At 45.8% G+C, this 20677-nt stretch overlaps 1 protein-coding gene across 8 annotated transcripts in view; it reads left to right on the top strand.

Moving 5' to 3' along the window:
- The window catches only part of ATE1 (arginyltransferase 1), a 781290-nt gene that overhangs the window by 707632 nt on the left and 52981 nt on the right, over window positions 1–20677 (top strand). For all 8 annotated transcript variants that reach the window (XM_069611961.1, XM_069611962.1, XM_069611960.1 and 5 more), the window contains one exon: window positions 1243–1363. In XM_069611961.1, the coding sequence (XP_069468062.1) occupies window positions 1243–1363 (121 nt within the window). The remainder of the gene's footprint in view (window positions 1–1242; window positions 1364–20677) is intronic.

Below are 20677 nucleotides of genomic sequence, written 5' to 3'. Positions count from 1 at the left end.
CTGCAGCATACGCAACTAAACTACTCAATTCATCCAAACCATGTCCATGGACAGTTGCTTCACCATCCCTCGTGCGGTCATTGTTTTGAGGCTCGACCACTGTAATGTCCTCTTCAGTGGCACTTCCAATAAAAACATCCGGAAGTTACAAGGTAAACAAAACAATGTGCTGCAAGCAGCCCTTAATATTCCCAAAAAGGGAGCACAAGGAGATCCGTTCACTGGCTGCTCTTCGGGGAGCGCATTATCTTTAAAACTCCAAGTGCCTCTCCAATACTGCCCTCCCTACCTCTCTCAGACAATCTCTAGAGCCTCTCCTCAAGATCCACCAGAACCCCATACGCCCATTAACTCATCCTACCTAAAGTCAGACGCATCAAAGCTGGAGGCTCTAACTTCCCCTACATTGCAGCAAAACAGTGGGAACACCCTGTCCCCCTTCTTGCATGCTGAACCCTCCTAGTTTGTATTCTGCAGAGCCCTCAAAATGTGGTTATAGCAATAGACTGCCTGTGCACCATCATTTCTGCTTTACACCTGCACCAGAATCCACTGACTAATTTGTCTCTGTTGATTGCAAGTAACTGATTTTGTAACAGCGCCTCGATGCCTCCGGGCTGTTTGTGCACTTCATATAAGTGAAGTAAATAAGACAAAAATTGCCTTCTTCAGGGTTGGTTCTTGATTGTATTACCTTTTTTCTTCGGAGTCAGTTCTACACCGGATGACTTTGCTTACTTCAGGGTCGGTTCTTAACTTGCTGGCTTTCTTCTTTCGGGATTAGCTCATCCCTTGCTGGCTTTTTTCGTTCGGGATTAGCTCATCCATTGCTTGCTTTCTTCTTTTGGGATTAGCTCATCCCTTGCTTGGTTTCTTCTTTCAGGATTAGCTCATCCCTTGCTTGGATTCTTTCAGGATTAGCTCATCCCTTGCTTGCTTTTTTCTTTCAGGATTAGCTCATCCCTTGCTTGCTTTCTTCTTTCAGGTTTAGCTCATCCCTTGGTTGCATTCTTCGTCAGGGTTGGCTTTTGAGTGTTTCTTGCCTCCTTAATGTACGCTTGTCACTGTTATATTATTGTGTGTTTCTAGAGTAAATGGCTACCCCAAACAATACTTGTATAGCATGATTGATATACTGCCGGGACGATTTATATACTTATATGTCCATTACAAGTTTAAATGTTGCGTTGACAGATGTGCCCTGTATCTAATGGTCTTTGTACTTTCTCTTTTCCTTCCTAGGGACAGTACCGCCCGTCTGATCTACTGTGCCCAGACACCTACACCTGGGTACCCATTGAAAAGTGCCTGCCAAAGTTGGAGCAATCCAAGTATGCCCGCCTTAACCAAAACTCCAAAGCAGGTAGGTCTTTAACAGCAGCCCGCTTCACCCGTAGCACATGCTCTGACATAAATGAGGTCAGGTATTGGTAGGTGTGTAAAGTAGTGGTGGGTATTCCTAGTTTGCCTGAATGGTTTTCCGCAATGGATTGGAACCACACTGCTTCCTGATGATATCCTGGTGGGCTGCCATCTCCATGTTGTGGATTACTTTTGTGACAGCAAAATAAGTACGATGAAGGTGGAAGCCGCACAGGATCAGTGTATGACCGACTTCTTTGAACATCAACTGTTTTTGGAAGAAGACTCCAACACGGCATATTAGGCTTCTGTGCACTTGTTTACTTGTGCTAGAGGAAAGTATATCATCGCCCCCTTCATGATTGTGCTAACTCTGCTCCCTGTGTGGAGCTGTTGCAATGGATTGGTTGCATTAGAATTGGAAGAAGCTCAGTGGGTTGGACAAGCATCATCTTTGGATATTTCAGAGGGGAACCACAGAAGACCGCACAGGGAAGGGGAGAATAAAGAGCAAACGAGAAGCTGAAAGGCAACAGTAGGCGATGAGGCCTGGCATAGAAGGTATGCAGTAACTAGGGAACACAGCAGTGGGCAGCTACAGGGATCCACACTAAACTGGGGGTTTGCTGTGGAGCACCATAGCAGTGCTTCCTTTCAAGAATCGGGGGAAACCTGAGCAGGTCCCACGTCCCAATACGCACCCATAGTAAAGTCTGTTGGATTGATATGTTGTTTTTAAAGCAAGGACTTGCTGAAGATGTGGGATGTAGCCGACACCATCAGCCAATCAGGAGCTCCCCTTGGAACTCCTGCACATGCGTGCCTTGGCTGCTCCCCGTCCACCAAGCTCATCAGCATAACGTCCTGCCAGTCCCCACCACCCCCTCTGAGTAGCTGTGCAAGCCTGCCGTGGGCAACCATGACCTCATGAGAGGGATCCGCCCCCGACTTGAAACTGATCCGATGCGGCTACCTGGTGACCCTCTGGGCTCTCGAAGTTCCTTCTCAAATACCAGTCAAGTCACAAGTCCTTTGAAATAATTGAGGTCTCTTTAACATACGCCATGGAAAGTGATGTCACAGGAATTGAGCCTATTTTACCATGAAGTATGCAAAGATCTTTTGCATATCAGAAAATTACTCATTCATACACAAAAAAGAACCAGATTATCCTATAGCATTGCTGCCAAAGTATAAAATACTTCTGCATTTTAAACGCAATATGAGACATTTTACACTCAACTGTGATGTGATGAAATCCCATTTTAGAGGCTGGGTGATTGGACTGAGGCAACCAAGGGGACAGGTGCCACCGCCCGCTCTGGGATTCAAGCCCCTGATATCCACGGCCTCAACTTTGCCCCTTGTTCGGAGTTTGAAATTCTTGTCCAAGCACCGTCCGTATCCCCCGTTTTCCTGTTACTAATCTTTCGTATAGTAGTTTAAGAGATAAAACTTGTACTCTGTTCGTTAATGTTGCTTTACAAAGCACCCAGGCGTGAACCTCATCAAAACATTGTCATTCTTTATATAAACATGTTAGTGTGGTTCACTCTGAAAAATTAAGTAGCACAACACATGATGCATATCTGGAAGAGGTAAACTAGCAGAATCTGGCAACTAGACAGTCAGTGCTGCAGTCTGTTGTCCATCTTTATTGCATCTTCCTTGTCCCAGTACCAAAGTGGTGTTCGTGCGTGTGAAAATTAATAAAGAGTGAATGTATACCTCTGGTGTGTCTCGTCCTCGTCCCAGTACCTGCTGGTATTTACTGGGAGATACTATTGATGATAACCTATAAAGGGCTGGAAAATGTTAGGTTTATTAGAAAAGAGAAATGGGGGATATCGTTTCTCACCCAAGGGTGCCTTATCCCCACTCCTGAAGTCTCCTCTACCCAAATGATTCTCCCTCACATATTCACCCCCAGGGTAAGGCTCCGATAGCAACAGCTTTTGCCTGGACACCTGGGAGAAGGATATTTTGGGGAAAGAAGTCGCCCTCAGATTCCACGCACATTTGGGGCAGAGATTTCAGCACCACCCTCGATGCATCGCTCGACAGGTTGGATTCCCAGGATAGAACATGTGCTGCTGCTGCTGTAGAGATTCTTCAGACTGTATCCTCTGGCGATCTGTACTGGAGTGTGGCGAGTAGCCTGATGATGCCCCCTGCGTTTCTGACCACTCACCCGCCTGTATTGACTGTAGACGATCCCAGATTAAAACTAATTTACAAGTCTGCCCGGTCTAGGAAATGTGATGTTACCACGCAGGTAAGGCCCTGTGATGGCCAATCCCACTATTATTTGTGCTGGGAATCGATGTGCAACTCCCACAGATATTCATGAGCTGTTCCAGAGATTTTAGCAGGCGCTTTATACTAAGCAGAGCATTGAAGCATGGAGGGCTATTTGGCTGATAGATGCCTGGCATTAAATAGTGCTTTTACGGCCGAATTAAAGAAGCCCATGTACTGCCGGCCATTGAGGGTCTTATGTTGGGTAAAGCTACTGGATTAGAAAGCTAGGTCATCTCCCGGCTCACTACACTGTTCTTGAATCCTGCCAAAGACCCAGAATTCTGCATCCCGTACAGGCCAGATATGTACCTGATCATCTCCTTTCACTGATATTAGGTAATGGGGTGTGTGTTTGAGGTGGACTGATGAAGCCTGGTTCTCCTTTTTAGCTGGTTTCCAACTAGGATGTGTGACAAATCGAGAGTATTCGCCCCTTTTCCTCAAGGGGGAGCCACCCCCTTTGAGGCGAGGGAGATGAGCCTGCTCTGCAAGACCCTCCACAGGGGTTTGGACAAGTGGGTCCTCAATGGGAGTGACTACACTTTAGGGAACAAGGACTCCCATTCCGAAGAGGGACTCCCTGGACCCAATAACACTGTATGTCTATATGGGACTGCCTACTATGCATACTCCTGTGTCATTCAATTAATATAAGGAAGGGTGCCTGGTTGATGCCTTGCTCTGCCCAGGTGGGTACAGTAATATCAAACAATGCCGATGAGCAAGGTCATGAATATCTGCCTGCTGAAAATAGACCAAAAAACAATCCTGGCTAAGTCACTGCATGTGTTGGTTGACACAGAATTATCATAAAATCTGTATACTGCAGTTAGGATTTATTTTGAGTGCAGTTAGTGTAATAATACACTTCAGTTCGTAGGAACATAGGACATTCAGCATTCAAGACCTACAGAGTGTAGTACCCGAGTTCAATAATTCAAATGGTCAATATTCGAAATAACCAATTTCTTGTGTTTGAACATTCTCTCCAGGTTCCTTGGGAAGGAAGCTAGAGAATTTAGTGCAGTCATAATCAGGTAAATCGCCCATGAAGTGTGGGCACAATCAAGAGTTGAACAACAACATATATAACATGTCAACACAACAGTGTTTTGGCCTTTTTGTGATGAGCTAGGTTTGCTCTAGTGGTGTAGGCCTTCATCAGGACAAATGTTTCTTGGGAGTGGAGTATCCTATGTAGTCTGTTGGAGTAAAACAGACAGAGTATGTCAGGATATGGTTGGTCGAATAATCTAGCAGTAGACATGTCATTAAATACTCGGATAAGGGGATGCTGGTGCTTACCGGATCCTAAGAGATCATTGGCTTCGGGCGTGGAAGTGTCCAAGTCCACTTCAAGAAGATGGAGCCTTCATCTTGTGTAAACGTGGTCATTCCTGTCAAGAAGATAAGGGAATGGTCATGGGGCTGTGACTAGCCTCGGCGCAAAATTCAGGTAGTATAGGCCAGAATCTTACCTCCAAGGCCCTCTGCACCTCGATCCCCCAATAAAAAGCCTTGCAGGTATTAAGACTCTTCCTGGACAAAAGAAACAACATCAATGCCGCCCCCACCAACTTTATATTAAAATGCGTGAGACTGGCTATGACAGAAAATGTCTTTTTATTCAGAGACCAATTGTACAAACAAATCACAGGGGTCAACATGGGGGCCACCTTTGCACCTGATATTGCCAACTTGTACATGGCACATTATGAAACAGAAAATATCATGGCAGCAACTAACCCTTACAAAGACAAGATCATACTTTGGAAAAGATACATCGACGACGTTCTTATGATTTGGCGAGATGATCAACAAGACCTGTCCGCTTTCCAGCAATGGCTCAACCAATGCAATCCACATTTCAAATTTAGCATGCATTGTTACTTTCATGGCATTGGCTTCCTTGATCTACATATCTCTAGGTCAGGTGACCACTTAAAAACTGAACTATTTCGGAAACCCGCCGATCATAACACCTTGTTACACTTCGGAAGCTACCACCCAGAAAGCTTGAAGTACAACCTGCCCTACGGGCAATTCCTGAGGCTCAGGAGAAACTGCACCAACCGCGACACATACGATAAGCATGCTACAGATCTGCAGAACCCGTCTGCTCGACGGGGGATACCCAAAGAAATCCATCAGACACGCCAGCAAACGAGCAGCCAACACAGACCGCACCATCTGCCTCACCAAAACCACCAGGAAACAACTGGATAGATTGGTCTGGTAACTACTTACAGTCCCCTCAGCAACTTGATCAAGAAGACCATCAAACAACATTGGCCTCTAATTAAAAACACTGGATTTCTCCAGAAAGTGCCGCTATTCGCCTTCAAGAAAAAACGAAATATCAAGGAGTCGTTGGTACACACCTTCCTAGAACCGCCCAAACAACCCAACACTCTTTGGGACCTGCCGCCTGTTCTAGGCCACTATCACTGTGGGAAATGCACAGCCTGCCAGTTCACTGAGACTACAAAAGTTTTCACACACAAAGACGTCTCCAGGACCCTACAAGATCACACCAACTGCAACACGAAGCAAGTGATATACACCATTGTATGCCCCTGTGGACTGTTATACATCGGGAAGACCATGAGAGCAGTGAAAACCCGGATCGGCGAGAACCAATCATGTATTAAAAACAAGGCTGCCAGACAAACCACTAGTTGAACACTATATCAAGAAAAACCACACCGACATGGACATAAAGTGGTGCATAATACAGAAAGTGAGTACCACCAAGAGAGGTGGAGACATTGATAAAACTCTGACCCAACTAGAACAGAAGTGGGTCCACAAACTCCGCACTGTAAAAGAAGGTTTAAACATTACTGTAGAGTGGAAACATTTTTTGTAAAATGATGCATATGTGGTCCATTGTTTACTGTTTTTGACTGTGTTTACCCCTCATTGTTGCATAATTGTTGCATAAATCTGTATCATTACTGTCATCCAATGCATACATATGTCAGAATGACCATCGACCACGGTCCCTTCGTACCTCACCAATAGTATTACGCAGTGGCTGTTTAGATTCCACACCTCTAAGCACCAATAGCCCTGCCCGCCTGGAGGGCTTTAGAATGTACACTTTTTATATTGTACACACAATCCTATAATCCCATAGGCCCATTTACTCCAACTCCATGTAGATTGTTGGACCTCACAATACCGGAGTCCTTCACCCAACTGTGACACATCACATGCGTCACACATGCGCATGGTAGCCAAATCACTGAGTGCCCGTTCTGGCTGCCTGTTCCTTAGCAGGCACCTTGTACACCTTTTCCATTGGTGCCACCAGTATCAGGATTCATCCATACCCCACGACTGACTGACTCTCCTAATTGCGTGTCTTTATCCAAACATTTGAGCCCGGACTAGACACAGGCACCAACGCAGGCACCTCCCAAAATGGCCGCCGCCTTTTTACTGGACCGTTGCCGTGACTCCTGCACGCACTCACAGTAGCGCTGCCTCTGAGACACTGCATCGCCGGCAGCTCCCCGCGCTCACAATAGGTAATCAATTTTTACTCATGCGTGTCTCGCGTTCTCGCAGATTCCACTATGCCTTTTACACAGCATGATTTGCCTGTTAGGGCATCCATGACCACTTATCACGCCAGACGCACACCATCCTCGAGTGATGTGACTGTGCACCCAGTCCCTCGGATTGCCGCATGGGCATGGGCCAGCCTGTATTTGTCACTGTGGGCTCCACCACACCACAGTCACTGCAGGTTGCTCTCTGTGTGGCCACCTGTTTACTCATCACGCCAGTTTTACAGCGTGTTCAAACAACGTGACAGTGCACACAGCCCCTCTTACCCACACGGGCGGATGTCTCGCCATGTTAGCGCTCCACATACTATCCATAGCCACTTTGAGTTACCTCGCACACGTCCTCTCGACGTGAGCATACTTAACCTCACACCACCACAGTGACCCTTGCCGCCACTATTGTGCTTTCAAAGCATGAACACCATCCATGCACTTATCCCACTCAGTCACCTTTTAATTGACACACTCTGGCTCTCCTGAGCACACAGTACCACCTAAGATCACCACAATGGCTCCGCTGACTGCCGTTGAGTGCCATTGAGTTCTTTTTCTTTTAATGGTCCACAGAAAGGATCCCACTTGGACCTTACCCTCCTTATTACTACAACCTCTTCACGAACCACCACAGGCCTTGGAGGTAAGATTCTGGCCTATAGTACTTGTATTTAGTGCCGAGGCTAGTCACAGCCCCATGACCATTCCCTTATCTTCTTGACAAAAATGACCATATTTACACAAGATGAAGGTTCCATCTTCTTGAAGTGGACTTGGACACTTCCACGCCCGAAGCCAATGAGCTCTTTGGATCCGGTAAGCACCAGCATCCCCTTATCCGAGTATTCAATTACATGTCTACTGCTAGATTGTTCGACCAACCATATCCTGACATACTCTCCGTCTGTTTTACTGCAACAGACTACATAGGATACTCCACTCCCAAGAAACATTTGTCCTGATGAAGGCCTACACCACTAGAGCAAACCTAGCTCATCACAAAATGGCCGAAACACTGTCGTGTTGACATGTTATATATGTTGTTGTTCAACTCTTGATTGTGCCCACACTTAATGGGCTATTTACCTGATTATGACTCCACTAAATTCTCTAGCTTCCTTCCCAAGGAACCTGTAGAGAATGTTCAAACGCAAGAAATTGGTTATTTCACATATTGACCATTTGAATTCTTGAACTCGGGTACTACACTCTGTAGGTCTTAAATGTTGAATGTCCTATGTTCCTACAAATTGAAGTGCATTATTACACTAACTGCAGTATACAGATTTTGTGATAATTCTGTGTCAACCAACACATGCAGTGACTTAGCCAGGATTGTTTTTTGGTCGATTTTCAGCAGGCAGATATTCATGACCTTGCTCATCGACATTGTTTGATATTCTCTGTCATTCATCCTTATATCTGGCTAACTAGCTGAACAAAACAGCTATATCCAGAAATATTAGACGTCTATTTAAAGAGTAGTACATATAACTGGGATGAGTGATCCTTGGAAGAGAAGAGGTTATGATGCGCATGGGGAAACCTCCTTGCATTATTACGCCTGAGGAAGGCCGAGTACAGGAAAGCTGCGGCACCTGCAAATTCTGGAGAGATGAGTACCAGAGGGAGATGCCGGTGTCCAGACTCAAGCAACGGGAGAACCGTTGCTCACAGGGACCCCTGAAACCTTTTCAAGGTGGTGCCATGACCACAAAACTAACGCTATGGCTGAAACGCCCAACCAACAACACCGAGACCACAGGATTTGGAAGCGCTGCCTGTTCCCTGTCTGTCGCATCTGTGGACGGCTGCCGGCAACAAAGAAACGAAGTCCCGAGAGGTTCCACTACAGGCATGTTGTAGTGCCCCAGAGAATCCTAGTATACAAGAGTGAACCAAACCCAGAGAGTTTCTGCTACAGGCACGGAGCAGTGCTCCAGAGAAATAAATTACCCAAGAGTGGGTCCAACCCCAAAAGGTCCTGCTACAGTGAAACCGACTACCTGTTTGCAGGCTGAGCTCTGCAACGTTCCCCCTACGACGAAAGAGGTATTGGGGAGAACGGGAGAGACTGCAGGCTGATGGGTTAACATAGTGGGCGGGGAGAAGACACTCGAAGTACCAAATTTGAAAGTCAAGCATTTAATAGGTACTGGAAAAATGTAAATGCGTGTGACGATCAGCAATGCTTGGGAAATAAAGTAAAAGTGGAAAGAAATTCCCTGGGAGGAAGGGGGAATTCTCTGGAGACTAACACTAGAAGGAATAAGCCTGTCAAGGGAGCAGGGCAGTAGAATGGACAATACATTACAAAGAACCCAGGAGAGTGTAACTCCTAATTGGACTAGGGCCCTACAAAACCTAATACAGATTGAGACCCAAGAAGAGAAGCAGTATATAAGTGAAAGGAAAAGTGTGGGAGAATATCCCAAGAAACCTTGGTGTAAAGCTGATACTAAAGAGAGTACAAAACCCAGAAGTACATGGGAAGAGCTACATGAATGCATAGAGGAGTTTTCAAGAACTTATCAAAGCAGATAACTTTGAGACAACTAGAGTCTGAAATAAAGACATGTGTGCATTCATGAAACCAGCAACTAAGACACTGATTCAAAGAGGAAGTCTCTTTGAAGTAGACCACCAGGAGAAGATGCGACCAAGCGAACGGAGACATTCTTTTGGCCTCATTATGAGTTATTCTTTTTAGTGGTAGACGGAATTAGGTTTAGGACTGAGGAATATTACTTTTTGACTTACTGACAATAGACGAGCTCCTTCAGTTGATTTAGTTAGCTTGGGTAATCCCTTTAGTAGTTGGGAAAGGTGGCCAGTTACCATCCATTTTCGTTAAAAGTAACATAACATGTCCCCTTGTGTCCGACTTCTTATGGACTCATCGGAGGTGCCTGTGTAGAAATGGTTTGAGGTTCCTTGTGCAGAGCTCCCCATAGGTGTAGGCATTATGCGTGCTACAAACCCGATGGCGGGTAGAAATACAGATGTTATTGGCGAGCAGTGCACTCCACGGCCCTATTTCAGGATGTCAGGCTCCACCTATGCTATGTCACTTTTCACAGATCCACTAGCACTATTGTGCTACTTATAACAGATGAATTGTATGTTCTGGCACACAGTTCATCCCCCTTTCATTTGTTAATGGTGTATGTTACTTCTATATTGACTAACAATGTGATGTGATGCAAAGCAACTAATAGCAGGTAACTTTAACACACAGCTTCTCCTGTACTGTCTGAGTTTTAAAACTAGTACAATCCACATACCTTTTACAGAGGTCTTGTGTAATTCCATGTGCTGTGTGAATTAAAACAATCCTGTACTTAGCTCAGCTCATATCTTATTTCATTCTGGTACTTATAGTAGAGGATGTATAACTTGAAGAATAACTGCAAGCAGTGCACAGAAATTCAAGTGGCCAACTCTAGAAAAGCCAGGTCTGGCAGGGCATGACTTGAGAGATTTGTTTCTGTGTATTTTGAAAACAAGGGTGTGGAAAAAGTAGTGACAAGAAAAGTGGCAGTGGTTTGTCCGCATCTAACTTGTGTGGTTTCTGCAGAAATTCGCATGGCGTTTACAGCTGTGTGACATAAGGGAACATGTTTACTTCTGCCAGTTGAAGCATGTTCATTCCACCGGGGCACATGCATGTGTCTCTCCAGAGACATTTGGAGATCTCCAGACCTACATGTGCATGCTTCATGTATGCATTCAAATTGGAGTAGGGTATGTTCATTCGATAGCTAACACCTGTTGACTTTGTCAGTGCTTGTTGTCATATTTCTGTGCAGCCTTAATTGCCCCTGAAAACCTCATGCAATAACTAAAGGTCAGTAATTAAGTACACACTATTTCAAGTGATCATAATCTTGTAGCTACTTCACACAAAACGGGCACACGTTTCAAACAAAGTCGAGTAACTCTGTTCTATTGAGCCTTCGCCTCTGTTATCCGTTTAATGGTAAGTGTCAACCATATGCAACCGAGGCCCACCGAACCGACCTTTCATTAAATGGCAGTGGTAGAAACCTACAAAAGAATACACTAATCACACATCACTAAGGCGAACGTGTACTTGCGCACATTTGCCACCTGCCATTATCCATACCAGCAGGCTTTGGGCCCCTAGGTGTTGCCAGATCCCAAATGTGAGCACCATTTGTGTTTAGCAGCAGTAGTATTGGTTTAGAAAGCAGTGCAGCAGCAGTGTAGTAACAAGCATACCACACTTATTGCTTTCCTTATAGCTGGCACAATAGCTCAGAGTTGAGCACTTGCTTGGGCCATTTGTGTTCAGTCTACAGGGTACAGGTGTGTAGTTCACACAAGGCTAACTCAGCCCTTCATCTCTAAATTGAGTGCCATTTAAAGTGGAAAATACCACCACCTTTTGCAGCGCTTCGAAGTCAAAGAAATTCAGCGTGAAGTACTATATAGAACATGATGGTATTAATGATATGGAAGATAAATAAGGGAGGGATGTAGGGTATATATCTGTTTTAAAAAAAATATATATTATTCATTGTAAATTGGCTGAATTCTTTTGTTTTTTTTGGGCTGAATTCTCAACCTTTAAACAAATTAATATACACAATAATACAATTCTACATTTGAATACACATTAAATAAATACATTCAATAACAAATGTATGAAACTGAACCCTTCAACCACGGGACAAGGTTAACCACTTCTACTACAATTTAATTTAGCTTTAAATATTTCCTATCTCTATTGCCTCCCAAAATCTAATCGATGCTAAAACCAAAGAGACATGCTTACCACTAAAAAGAATCATTGGCCAGACCTTTTGCAGTAAAGTTGCCTTGGGCCAGACAAGTTCTGAGAAGTTGTAATTAAATGTCTTAATGTTTCTATCCCCATTGCACAACCACGACATAGCTCCGATTCTACTGCTGGTTTTCCTCTAGTCCCACGTATCTCTCTTGTTAACCACAAGTTCAAGCGAAGTTTTAAAAAGCCCCTTCTAATTCTTGGACGTGGGAGAAACGCCTTGGGTAATTTGGTAAAGAGTTCAACTCTCTACATTCATAGGCACAATTCTGAAAGATCATATATTTCAGGCATTCTCCAATTGTCGTGCACCAATCAAATCTCCAGTTTCAGTTTTGCACTGTCCGTCCTCCGCATTAGCGTTTCCAATGATAAACTTGCAGCATTTAACCAGGTGAGACATTTGGCCTTCCAACCTAACATCAGCTCTGCTTGATGAACCTTTATTAAAGGTCTTAACAGGGGCAGGAGAGAATCTGATGGTGCCAACAGTATCCTCCTTAAGAGTCGTATACTTCCATTTTAGCAGGCCCATGGGGGTCTGGTCCAGACAGATCAGATCATCCGTATACAAGAGCCATTGAACCGGGTACCCCCCAACTTCGGTGAAAAAGCCCTCACATTTCCCAAATCCTGTGTTAGCTATGTAAAAATTAACAAAGCTGGTGCCAAAATACACCCCTGCTTTAAACATCTAGCCGTTGGGATTGATTTGGAAAGTTGACCGTGGCGATTTTAGTTTTACTTGCACGGAGGCTTCGGAATATAAATCCTTTTTTGTTGCTAGTAAAAGAGTTGGCATCCCCATTTTTCGATTTTAGACTAAAATTTAGTGGGATCGACTGAGTCAAGCGCTAATTTAAAGTCCATAAAAGTGAAAAATACTGGTTGACCTGTATCCTTTACTTGCTCCTTAATTAATGCCAGGGCCAGCAAATTTACTGAGGTCCGTAGCCCCGCGACAAAACCAGACAGAAAAATATTCAATACATCTGTTTCTTTTGCCCAGGCCAATGGTTTTTTAAAAGCAATATTTTATTAATTTTATTCAAACCAAACAACAATACAAACAAATCCAACACGCAGTGTAATTTACAACAATTCCATTAGACACCATTTGTATTTCCATTTTGCCACTGCTCCCCAAGTCCCACCCTCCATCATGAGCCTATTTGTACTTCGCGTTCAGCATCTGCTACATGTGGCCGGGTCTCACTATCTTTGGATTCCGTCGGGTCCGATATAGATCCGAACCGTTCCGCTATTAATAATTTCCATGCCATCAAGGTACCCACTTCTTCCTCCCCACTCATGCTGCTCGCCTCCTGCCATACTACCGTTTCAGCCTCTGCCCATTTCTGTAACTCCTTCCACCATACCTCCACCCGTGGCTTGTGGCATTTCTTCCATCCCATGGCGATCCTCCGTTTTGCTAGCACATATGCCAAGTTTCTCAGTTTCTCAATATGTTTAAATTTCCGTGGTCTGGGGAACCCTCCCAGCAAGCAGGCCCAGGCCGTATCTATGACAAGCGTGACCCCTTTTGTCGCTAATTTTTGTGCCACTTCGCCCCTGAAACTTTCGATTACTGGGCATGACCAAAACATGTGTGTCATATTGGCGCTTTCCATGTTGCACTTAGGGCACGCCTGTCGCCCAGCGTTCCGTAACTTAGATATCCTCAGAGGGGTCATCTATGCTGTATGCGTTATGTACAGCTGTATTTGTTTAAGTCTAGCGTTTCTTGACACTTTTTTGAGATATCCCAGGGCGCATTCCCATCTCCCATTGGGGCCCCCACCTCCCCCTCCCAATCAAGTCTCAGATGTGTCAATTCCTTCCCCACCTTGGTCATCACCATCTCATACAATCTAGAAATCTCATACCCCCCTTACGATATGTCATATATTACCCACACAGTAGCATCTGGTTCCTCTGCCAACACTGTTTCAGGCCACGTTTTCTGAATTTTCTGAACCATCCTATGGTATGTAACATATTGGCCAGTGTGTAATCCCACCTCCTCCCCAAATTCTTCGAAATCTCTAATGGTCCCCTCTTGCCAGATGTCCCCTAACGTTACCAGCCCCAACGATTCCCAGTAGGTTCTGATAATCACCCTCAGCTGCTTGTCCCCTCCCGCTAATGCGACCAGCGGTACTTGCGGGGAGCACGGGAATGGGTCCTCCATCATCCGACACGCTCGACGCCACATTTTCCACCCCAACATCATCATTTTAGGGCGCTCCTTCATATCTGTCTCAGGCAACCATATAATTTCCCTTAAGTAAAATGGGGTGCAAACCCACCCAAACAACCTATGTTCAGGGGTCACTTCGTCGGAGAGCCAATTGGCCACATATTGTAATTGACTTGCTATATAGTAGACCTCAAAATTGGGCAGCCTGATACCTCCCTTTTCGTAGAAGTTCTGCAACTTCCATAGCGCTACTCTATTCCGGGTACCATGCCAAAGGAAGTCCCTGCATATACTATTCAATTCAGTGAAGAACTTCTTGGGTATCATATGTGGGATATTATTAAAATAATGTAAAAGCCTAGGTAGGACCACCATCTTAAGCATTGCCCCCGTCCCATCATGGCTAGGGGCAACTTCTCCCAAAACTTCATGCATTTCCGGATTTTCTCAACAGCTACCACAGTGTTGTGCTTATGTTCCTCTTCTGCGGTGTGATACACATCTATGCCAAGGTAACGGAAAGAACCAGTCACCCATGGTATCTGTAACACCGGCAACCTTTTCTTCGGGGTACCCTTATAGCTACCTAGGGGGAAGATACTGGATTTTTGAGGGTTTACCGCAATGCCGGACAACCCCGCGTATTTCTCCATCACTTCAAGGATATATTGGAGATTCTTTTCCGGGTATTTCAGGTACAGTAATACATCATCCGCATATAAGGATATTAGATGCCGCTCCACCCCAACCTCAATACCTATCGTATCGTACTGTTGCCTGAGGTATATCGCTAGGGGCTCCAGGGCTAGAATGTAAAGAATCGGGGACCAGGGGCACCCCTGCCTGGTACCTCTATTAAGCTGCCATCTCTCGGATATCACTGATCCCGTTCGAACTCTGACTAACGGCTCACTGTATAGCATTTTCACCCACCTGATATACTCCGACCCTACTCCGTAACCTCCCAGGGCCGCCAGCAGCCATGGCCACTTAACGGAGTCAAAAGCTTTTACTGCGTCTAGGGATACAATCGCCATTTCGCCTTCATTTCTATCCGCTCAATCGATCACACGGTGGAGTCTCCTATGATTATGGGTTATATTCTTGTTCGGAACATAGCCCGTTTGATCCGGGTGGATTAATTTACTAATTACTTCCCGCAATCTGTTTGCTAGGACAGCCGTTAGTATCTTGCTGTCCTGGTTCAGCATCGATAAAGGCCTGTAGAAGCTACAACTATACCCCGGTTTGTTGGGTTTAGGAAGCAGTATTGCGATCGCTTCTCTGAGTGACTCCGGCAACCTTCCCATCTGAAACGCTTCGTTAAGCATGTCTAGCAATGGGGGTGGTACTTCTTCTCTATATACTTTGTAAAATTCGCTAGGGAACCCGTCTGCTCCTGGGGTCTTACTGGTGGGCAACTGCTTCACAACCTCCTTCAACTCCTCCAGGGTAATTGGCGCATCAAGCTCTTCTCTCTCCTCATCACTTATCTTGGGTAATCCTATATCTTCTAGTGTTTCGGTTATCTCCTCTTGACTACTTCCCTCCTTGTTCCTGTATAACACCCTATAATAATCTGCAAATTCCTTGTTGACTCCTTCTTGAGTGTCTACTACATCGCCACCTTCTCTAGTTATTGTCCTAATCGGGGGGTCTAGGGGTCTCACTCTTGTACAGCCATGCTAAAAGCCTACCCATTTTATCTCCTCCCGCGTGCTTTCTTTCTACATACTTTTTATAATTGAGGTTACAGAGCCTTTCCCATTGTTCCGCGCATTGCTGTTGTAGTTTAAGTACTAGCTCAGTGTCCACACTGTCACTTCCTAATGTTCTTTCTAGTTCATCTTCAACTCTTTGTAGGTCAGCCAGAACCCCACCTTGCAGGCCCTTTGACTTCGCTATGGCTGCCCCCCGCATCACCACCTTAAAAGCTTCCCATAGTGTACCCGCCGAGTCAACACTACCAGTATTCGTTTCAAAATAGTTAATGATCTCATCTCTTATGTCCTCACGAAAGACCGGATCTTTGAGTGCCTCTGCTCGGAGGCGCCACGTTGGGATCTGCGCCCTCGGGGGGCAGTATTGCCACCCAAGTATCAGGGACGAGTGATCCCAGAGGACCCTCGCCTAGTGTTCTATTTGAGTGCTCTCTGCCACCACATCCGGCGTGGCAAAGACATAGTCCAATCTCGTGGGTATCTGTTGCGGGGCAGAATAATGCGAATATTGCCTATCATTGGGATGTTTTGCTCTCCATACATCTACAAAGCCGAAATCATCTAGTAACACCTGCAATGCTTTGGCCGCTGGGGTGGACCTATCAATCCTGCTATCAGATCTAACCACCTTGGGGTTCATTACACAATTGAAATCCCCGCCCCAAATAACCACGCTTCCCACACACATACTAAGACTGGTGCACAGAGTCCTGAAGTATGCCGCCGTGTTATGGTTAGGAGCATACGTATTCACGATGCATACTTCTTTATTCTCCAACAGCCCTCTCAATATAACCATCCTCCCGTCAGTTTCCGCCATTTCCTGTTGTAGCTGAAACGGGACATGAGGTGCCACCCAGACAAGCACTCCCCTAGCGTAAGCAGAGTACAACAAACCCACCACAATCCCTTTCCATTTTTTCCCAACTAGCTCCAGCTTCTCCCGTGTCAAATGCGTCTCCTGTAACAATGCAACATCTATCTTTTGCCTTTTCAAATACAGCATGACCTTATTCCTCTTCATATAACTGGTAAGTCCCCTGACATTCCACGTCACTATCCTGAGAATTCCCATAGCACTTTGATATCTTCCTCCCTCATTTCCAACCGAACCCTCCCGGTCATGCTATGCAGATACAACCCTTCAACTCTTCCATGTAGGCTCATGTTCAAACTTAAACTCGCCAAAACTATGTACACCCCAAACTTCACAACGCCCCCTCCAACTGTTGCCTAGCTCCATCCCTGGATCTCAGGCACCCCCACATCTAGCCCCGTCCAGCACAAACGTATGCTCAGGGCTCAGTAGGGTAAAGTCGCCCTAATGGCCACTTAAATATTAGTATTTCGGGGGTGGGTTGCCTCCATCCTATTGCTCCTTTTAACAAATGTATTACGCATTGTGTTAACCCTATGCAGCTTCCAATTGCAATTTACCTACTATATTCCAGTCCATGACGGGCACCAGGCCCGAATGCTATCCATTGTTCGACCAGTCTCGCTTCCCGGTTTAATCCGGTACCCCCAATGTCCATGGCACCAGTTTTTCAGCCGTCCTGTTCCTGCCGGTCACGGTCCACTTCTTGTTCCGGGCAGCCCTGCAGATCCAACCATGTTACCACCTCCTCAGGAGTGTCAAAAAAGAGCGCTCTGCTCTTCTGTAGTACCTTCACCTTTGCCGGGTACAGGAGCATGTACTTGATGCCTGCTGCTCGCAGCCTCCTCTTGACTGCCACGTAGCTGTATCTCAGTCTCTGCACCAGTATCGTATAATCAGGGTATGCTGTAATGTTGGCGGATGCTCTCTGTATTGTCCCACCTTTACGGAAATATTCCAGGATCTTCTCCCTATCTCTATAGTTCAAGATCCTCGCGATGATAGGTCGCGGCGGAGCCCCAGGTCGCGGTTTCCTCATCAAGGCCCGGTGCGCCCGCTCCACCGTGAATCCCTGCGAAAGCTTATCTGCTCCTATTTCTTGTAGGATCATGTTTTCAACGTAGTTTGTAGGGCCTTGACCCTCCTCCCCCTCCGGCAGGCTGACCACCCGTATGTTATTTCTCCTCGCTCTTCCCTCCGCTTCTTCCACCCGATTTTCGAGGTTAGCAACCTGCTGTTTGAGCACATGAACATCCTTTGCATTAGTTGTGCTGACATCAGTATTGGTCTTTATTGCACTCTCCAGCCCACTTGTTCTCTCTGCCAGTCCCCTGACATCTTGCCGTAACAGGGCAAGTGCAGTCCCAACCGCATCTATTTTGCCCTCCAGGGCTGTCCGTAAGTCCGCCATTGCTGCGCCCCACTTGGTGCTCAGTTCCGATATAGCCTTCAGGATTTGGTGCTTATCTCCTTCTGGGGCTTCTTCGGCAGTAGTCGTGGACGCGCTCCACTCCGATGTTGTGGGGGTCCTCTGCGCTTTCGCGAAGACCTCCATTGTGGGTTGTCTGGTCTTGGTTCTCAGACTTTTCACCGACATGATGCAACCTTGCAAAGGCCGATGGTACCTACAATATGCATATACCCATTCACTGCGTCCCAACCCTTACGAGGCCGCTTCACGGTCCACCAGTGTAATCCTTTGTTCAGGATCGGTCGACATTTTGTTTCGGGCGTACAGATCTCGGCGCCACTTATTGTATCCGTATTTGCTCATCCACTCCTCGGTGCAGCTTCGGGATGTAATCCCTACGTGCTCGACGCTTCCACCTTATTGTGTGAACGCTGTCCTCCTTGTACGTTTCGTGTATACATCGTCCTAGTCTAGTGGAAGCACCAAGGACGTGCCACCCATCCCGTGGCCCAACGCTGTGTACATCCTCTCGGGCTATTCGTGGGCTTCTCTCTGGTAGTCGGCCACTCACTGTTCCATCCGTGCTGCACGCCTGCAGTCCGTTCACTGCCCGCCTGGCACCCAATTTCAAGTGTCGCCGGGGGTCCCTTTGTGTTAGCAAGCCGCCATCTTATTATCCATTGCGCCGCTCTCGGATCAGGACTCAAAGTGGCCTAATTCAATCTGCTGTGTCCACTTTCTCTCGCCGATACGCTCATCTGCTGCCTGAAGCATTCACCCAGATACAGTTTCTTTTGTCGCTGGAATCAGCCGTCAACACATGCGTTTTGCTTCGAATCAATAAGTCGGATCACGGAGCTCCAAGGAATCGCAGCCTACTCCATGGCTGCTTGGCCACGCCCCCATCTTGCCCAGGCCAACGGTTGTCTCCGAATCCACCTAGCAAAGCTTTTGGCTGAAACATCAAAGAGGGCTATAGGCAATTAATTATGAGGTCACCTCAGTCGTCTGCCTTCTTGAAAATTAGGATTATCAGTTTTTCTCCACAAATTCTGCACTCCTTTGTCCTTTGGAATGAAATAAAACATTGTTACCAAAATTATTGCCCATTTGTCCGGGTCAGTTTTGAACATCATATTAGAGAGCCCGTCCTGGCCGTGCGCTCTTCAATCAGTCAAATCGTCTCTTCTAGAGCGCACTATCGCCAAAGGCATCATGATGCTGACAGGAGAGACCAAGACAACAGAGGGACTGGGAAAGTCTTGAGTTACTAGAATGGATTACAATCATTTTGCTGTCATCCTTATCGTAAAGGAGATTACATTGCCCCTTCCCCTGCGTATTTTGTTCTTTTTCCCATTCCCCTCCAATCAAGGGCAAAAAGGGGGCCTCGAAATGAGCGACCCATACTTCCTCCGATATCACGTTAGCCTGAAACCCCTTAATAGGGTATTATGATTTAACAGGGGCCATATTGCTGCACTGTTTTTTGATGCTAGAGCTGTCAACATTTGCTCCACTTATCTTTGAAACATAAGGAATTTGTGGTCTCAGAGACAGTTGTTTTATTTGTGTTTAAGGGACTTTATTTCATTCCACCCCACTTCTGTCATGTGATCTAACCTCCTAATTTCCCTTCTTGTTTCCCTCTTTTCTGATACTACCTCAGGGTCAAAAACATGGTTATCTAAAGGTTTCCGACAATTTGTGCCATTTGCTTTAATTGCGAACTGATCCAAAATAATTGTTTAGTCTTGGATTTGGTTGCTGTTCAATTCAAACTGCACATTTAGGTCCTCCAATAATTTGTTAGACCACATAAAACATTGCATTTTCCCCTGTATGTCTCTTTAACTTGTGAGGCTGCAGGGAGAACCCAAGTTATAGTAACCAGATCATGGTCTCTATTTTTATGTGGGATCACTACTAGGTTGTCTAACCACTTTTATAGGTTCCTAGAAATGAAGACCTCATTGAGTGTTGCTGAGTGTTGACCTTTAGACCTTGTTCTTGCGCCAATGGATATCCCCTTTAATTGTGCCATTAACCATAAGAAGGCCTCTAGATTTCATTAAGGCTATCCAAGCATTTGTTCTTAACTGCTCAGGCCCAAGTGAAGAAGTCAAACAGGAAATATTCAGACCCCCTATTATAACCACCCCCTGTAATGAGGGGTCCAACACACATAAATCCAATATCCGGACCACAACCTCCATGAAGGCTTTTATACTGATGCCCAAAAGGTTCCAGTATACATTGATGAAGCCCACAGAACCCCGTGGACCTCCTGTATCAGAGGACTAACAGAATTGAGAAAATGTGCGTGCAACCATGGATAAAATCGCAGACCCGGGCCATTCTTGCATGCTGTCAGAAGGCCTGCTGTAGGTCTACCATATGTGCCTGTAAGGGAATAACCATCCACA

Source organism: Ambystoma mexicanum, chromosome 8, assembly GCF_040938575.1.
Source record: "Ambystoma mexicanum isolate Mex_15411 chromosome 8, UKY_AmexF1_1, whole genome shotgun sequence".
Classification (NCBI taxonomy): Eukaryota; Metazoa; Chordata; class Amphibia; order Caudata; family Ambystomatidae; genus Ambystoma; species Ambystoma mexicanum.
The sequence above is the reverse complement of the archived record's forward strand: the minus strand, read 5'-3'. Positions and strand labels throughout refer to the sequence as shown.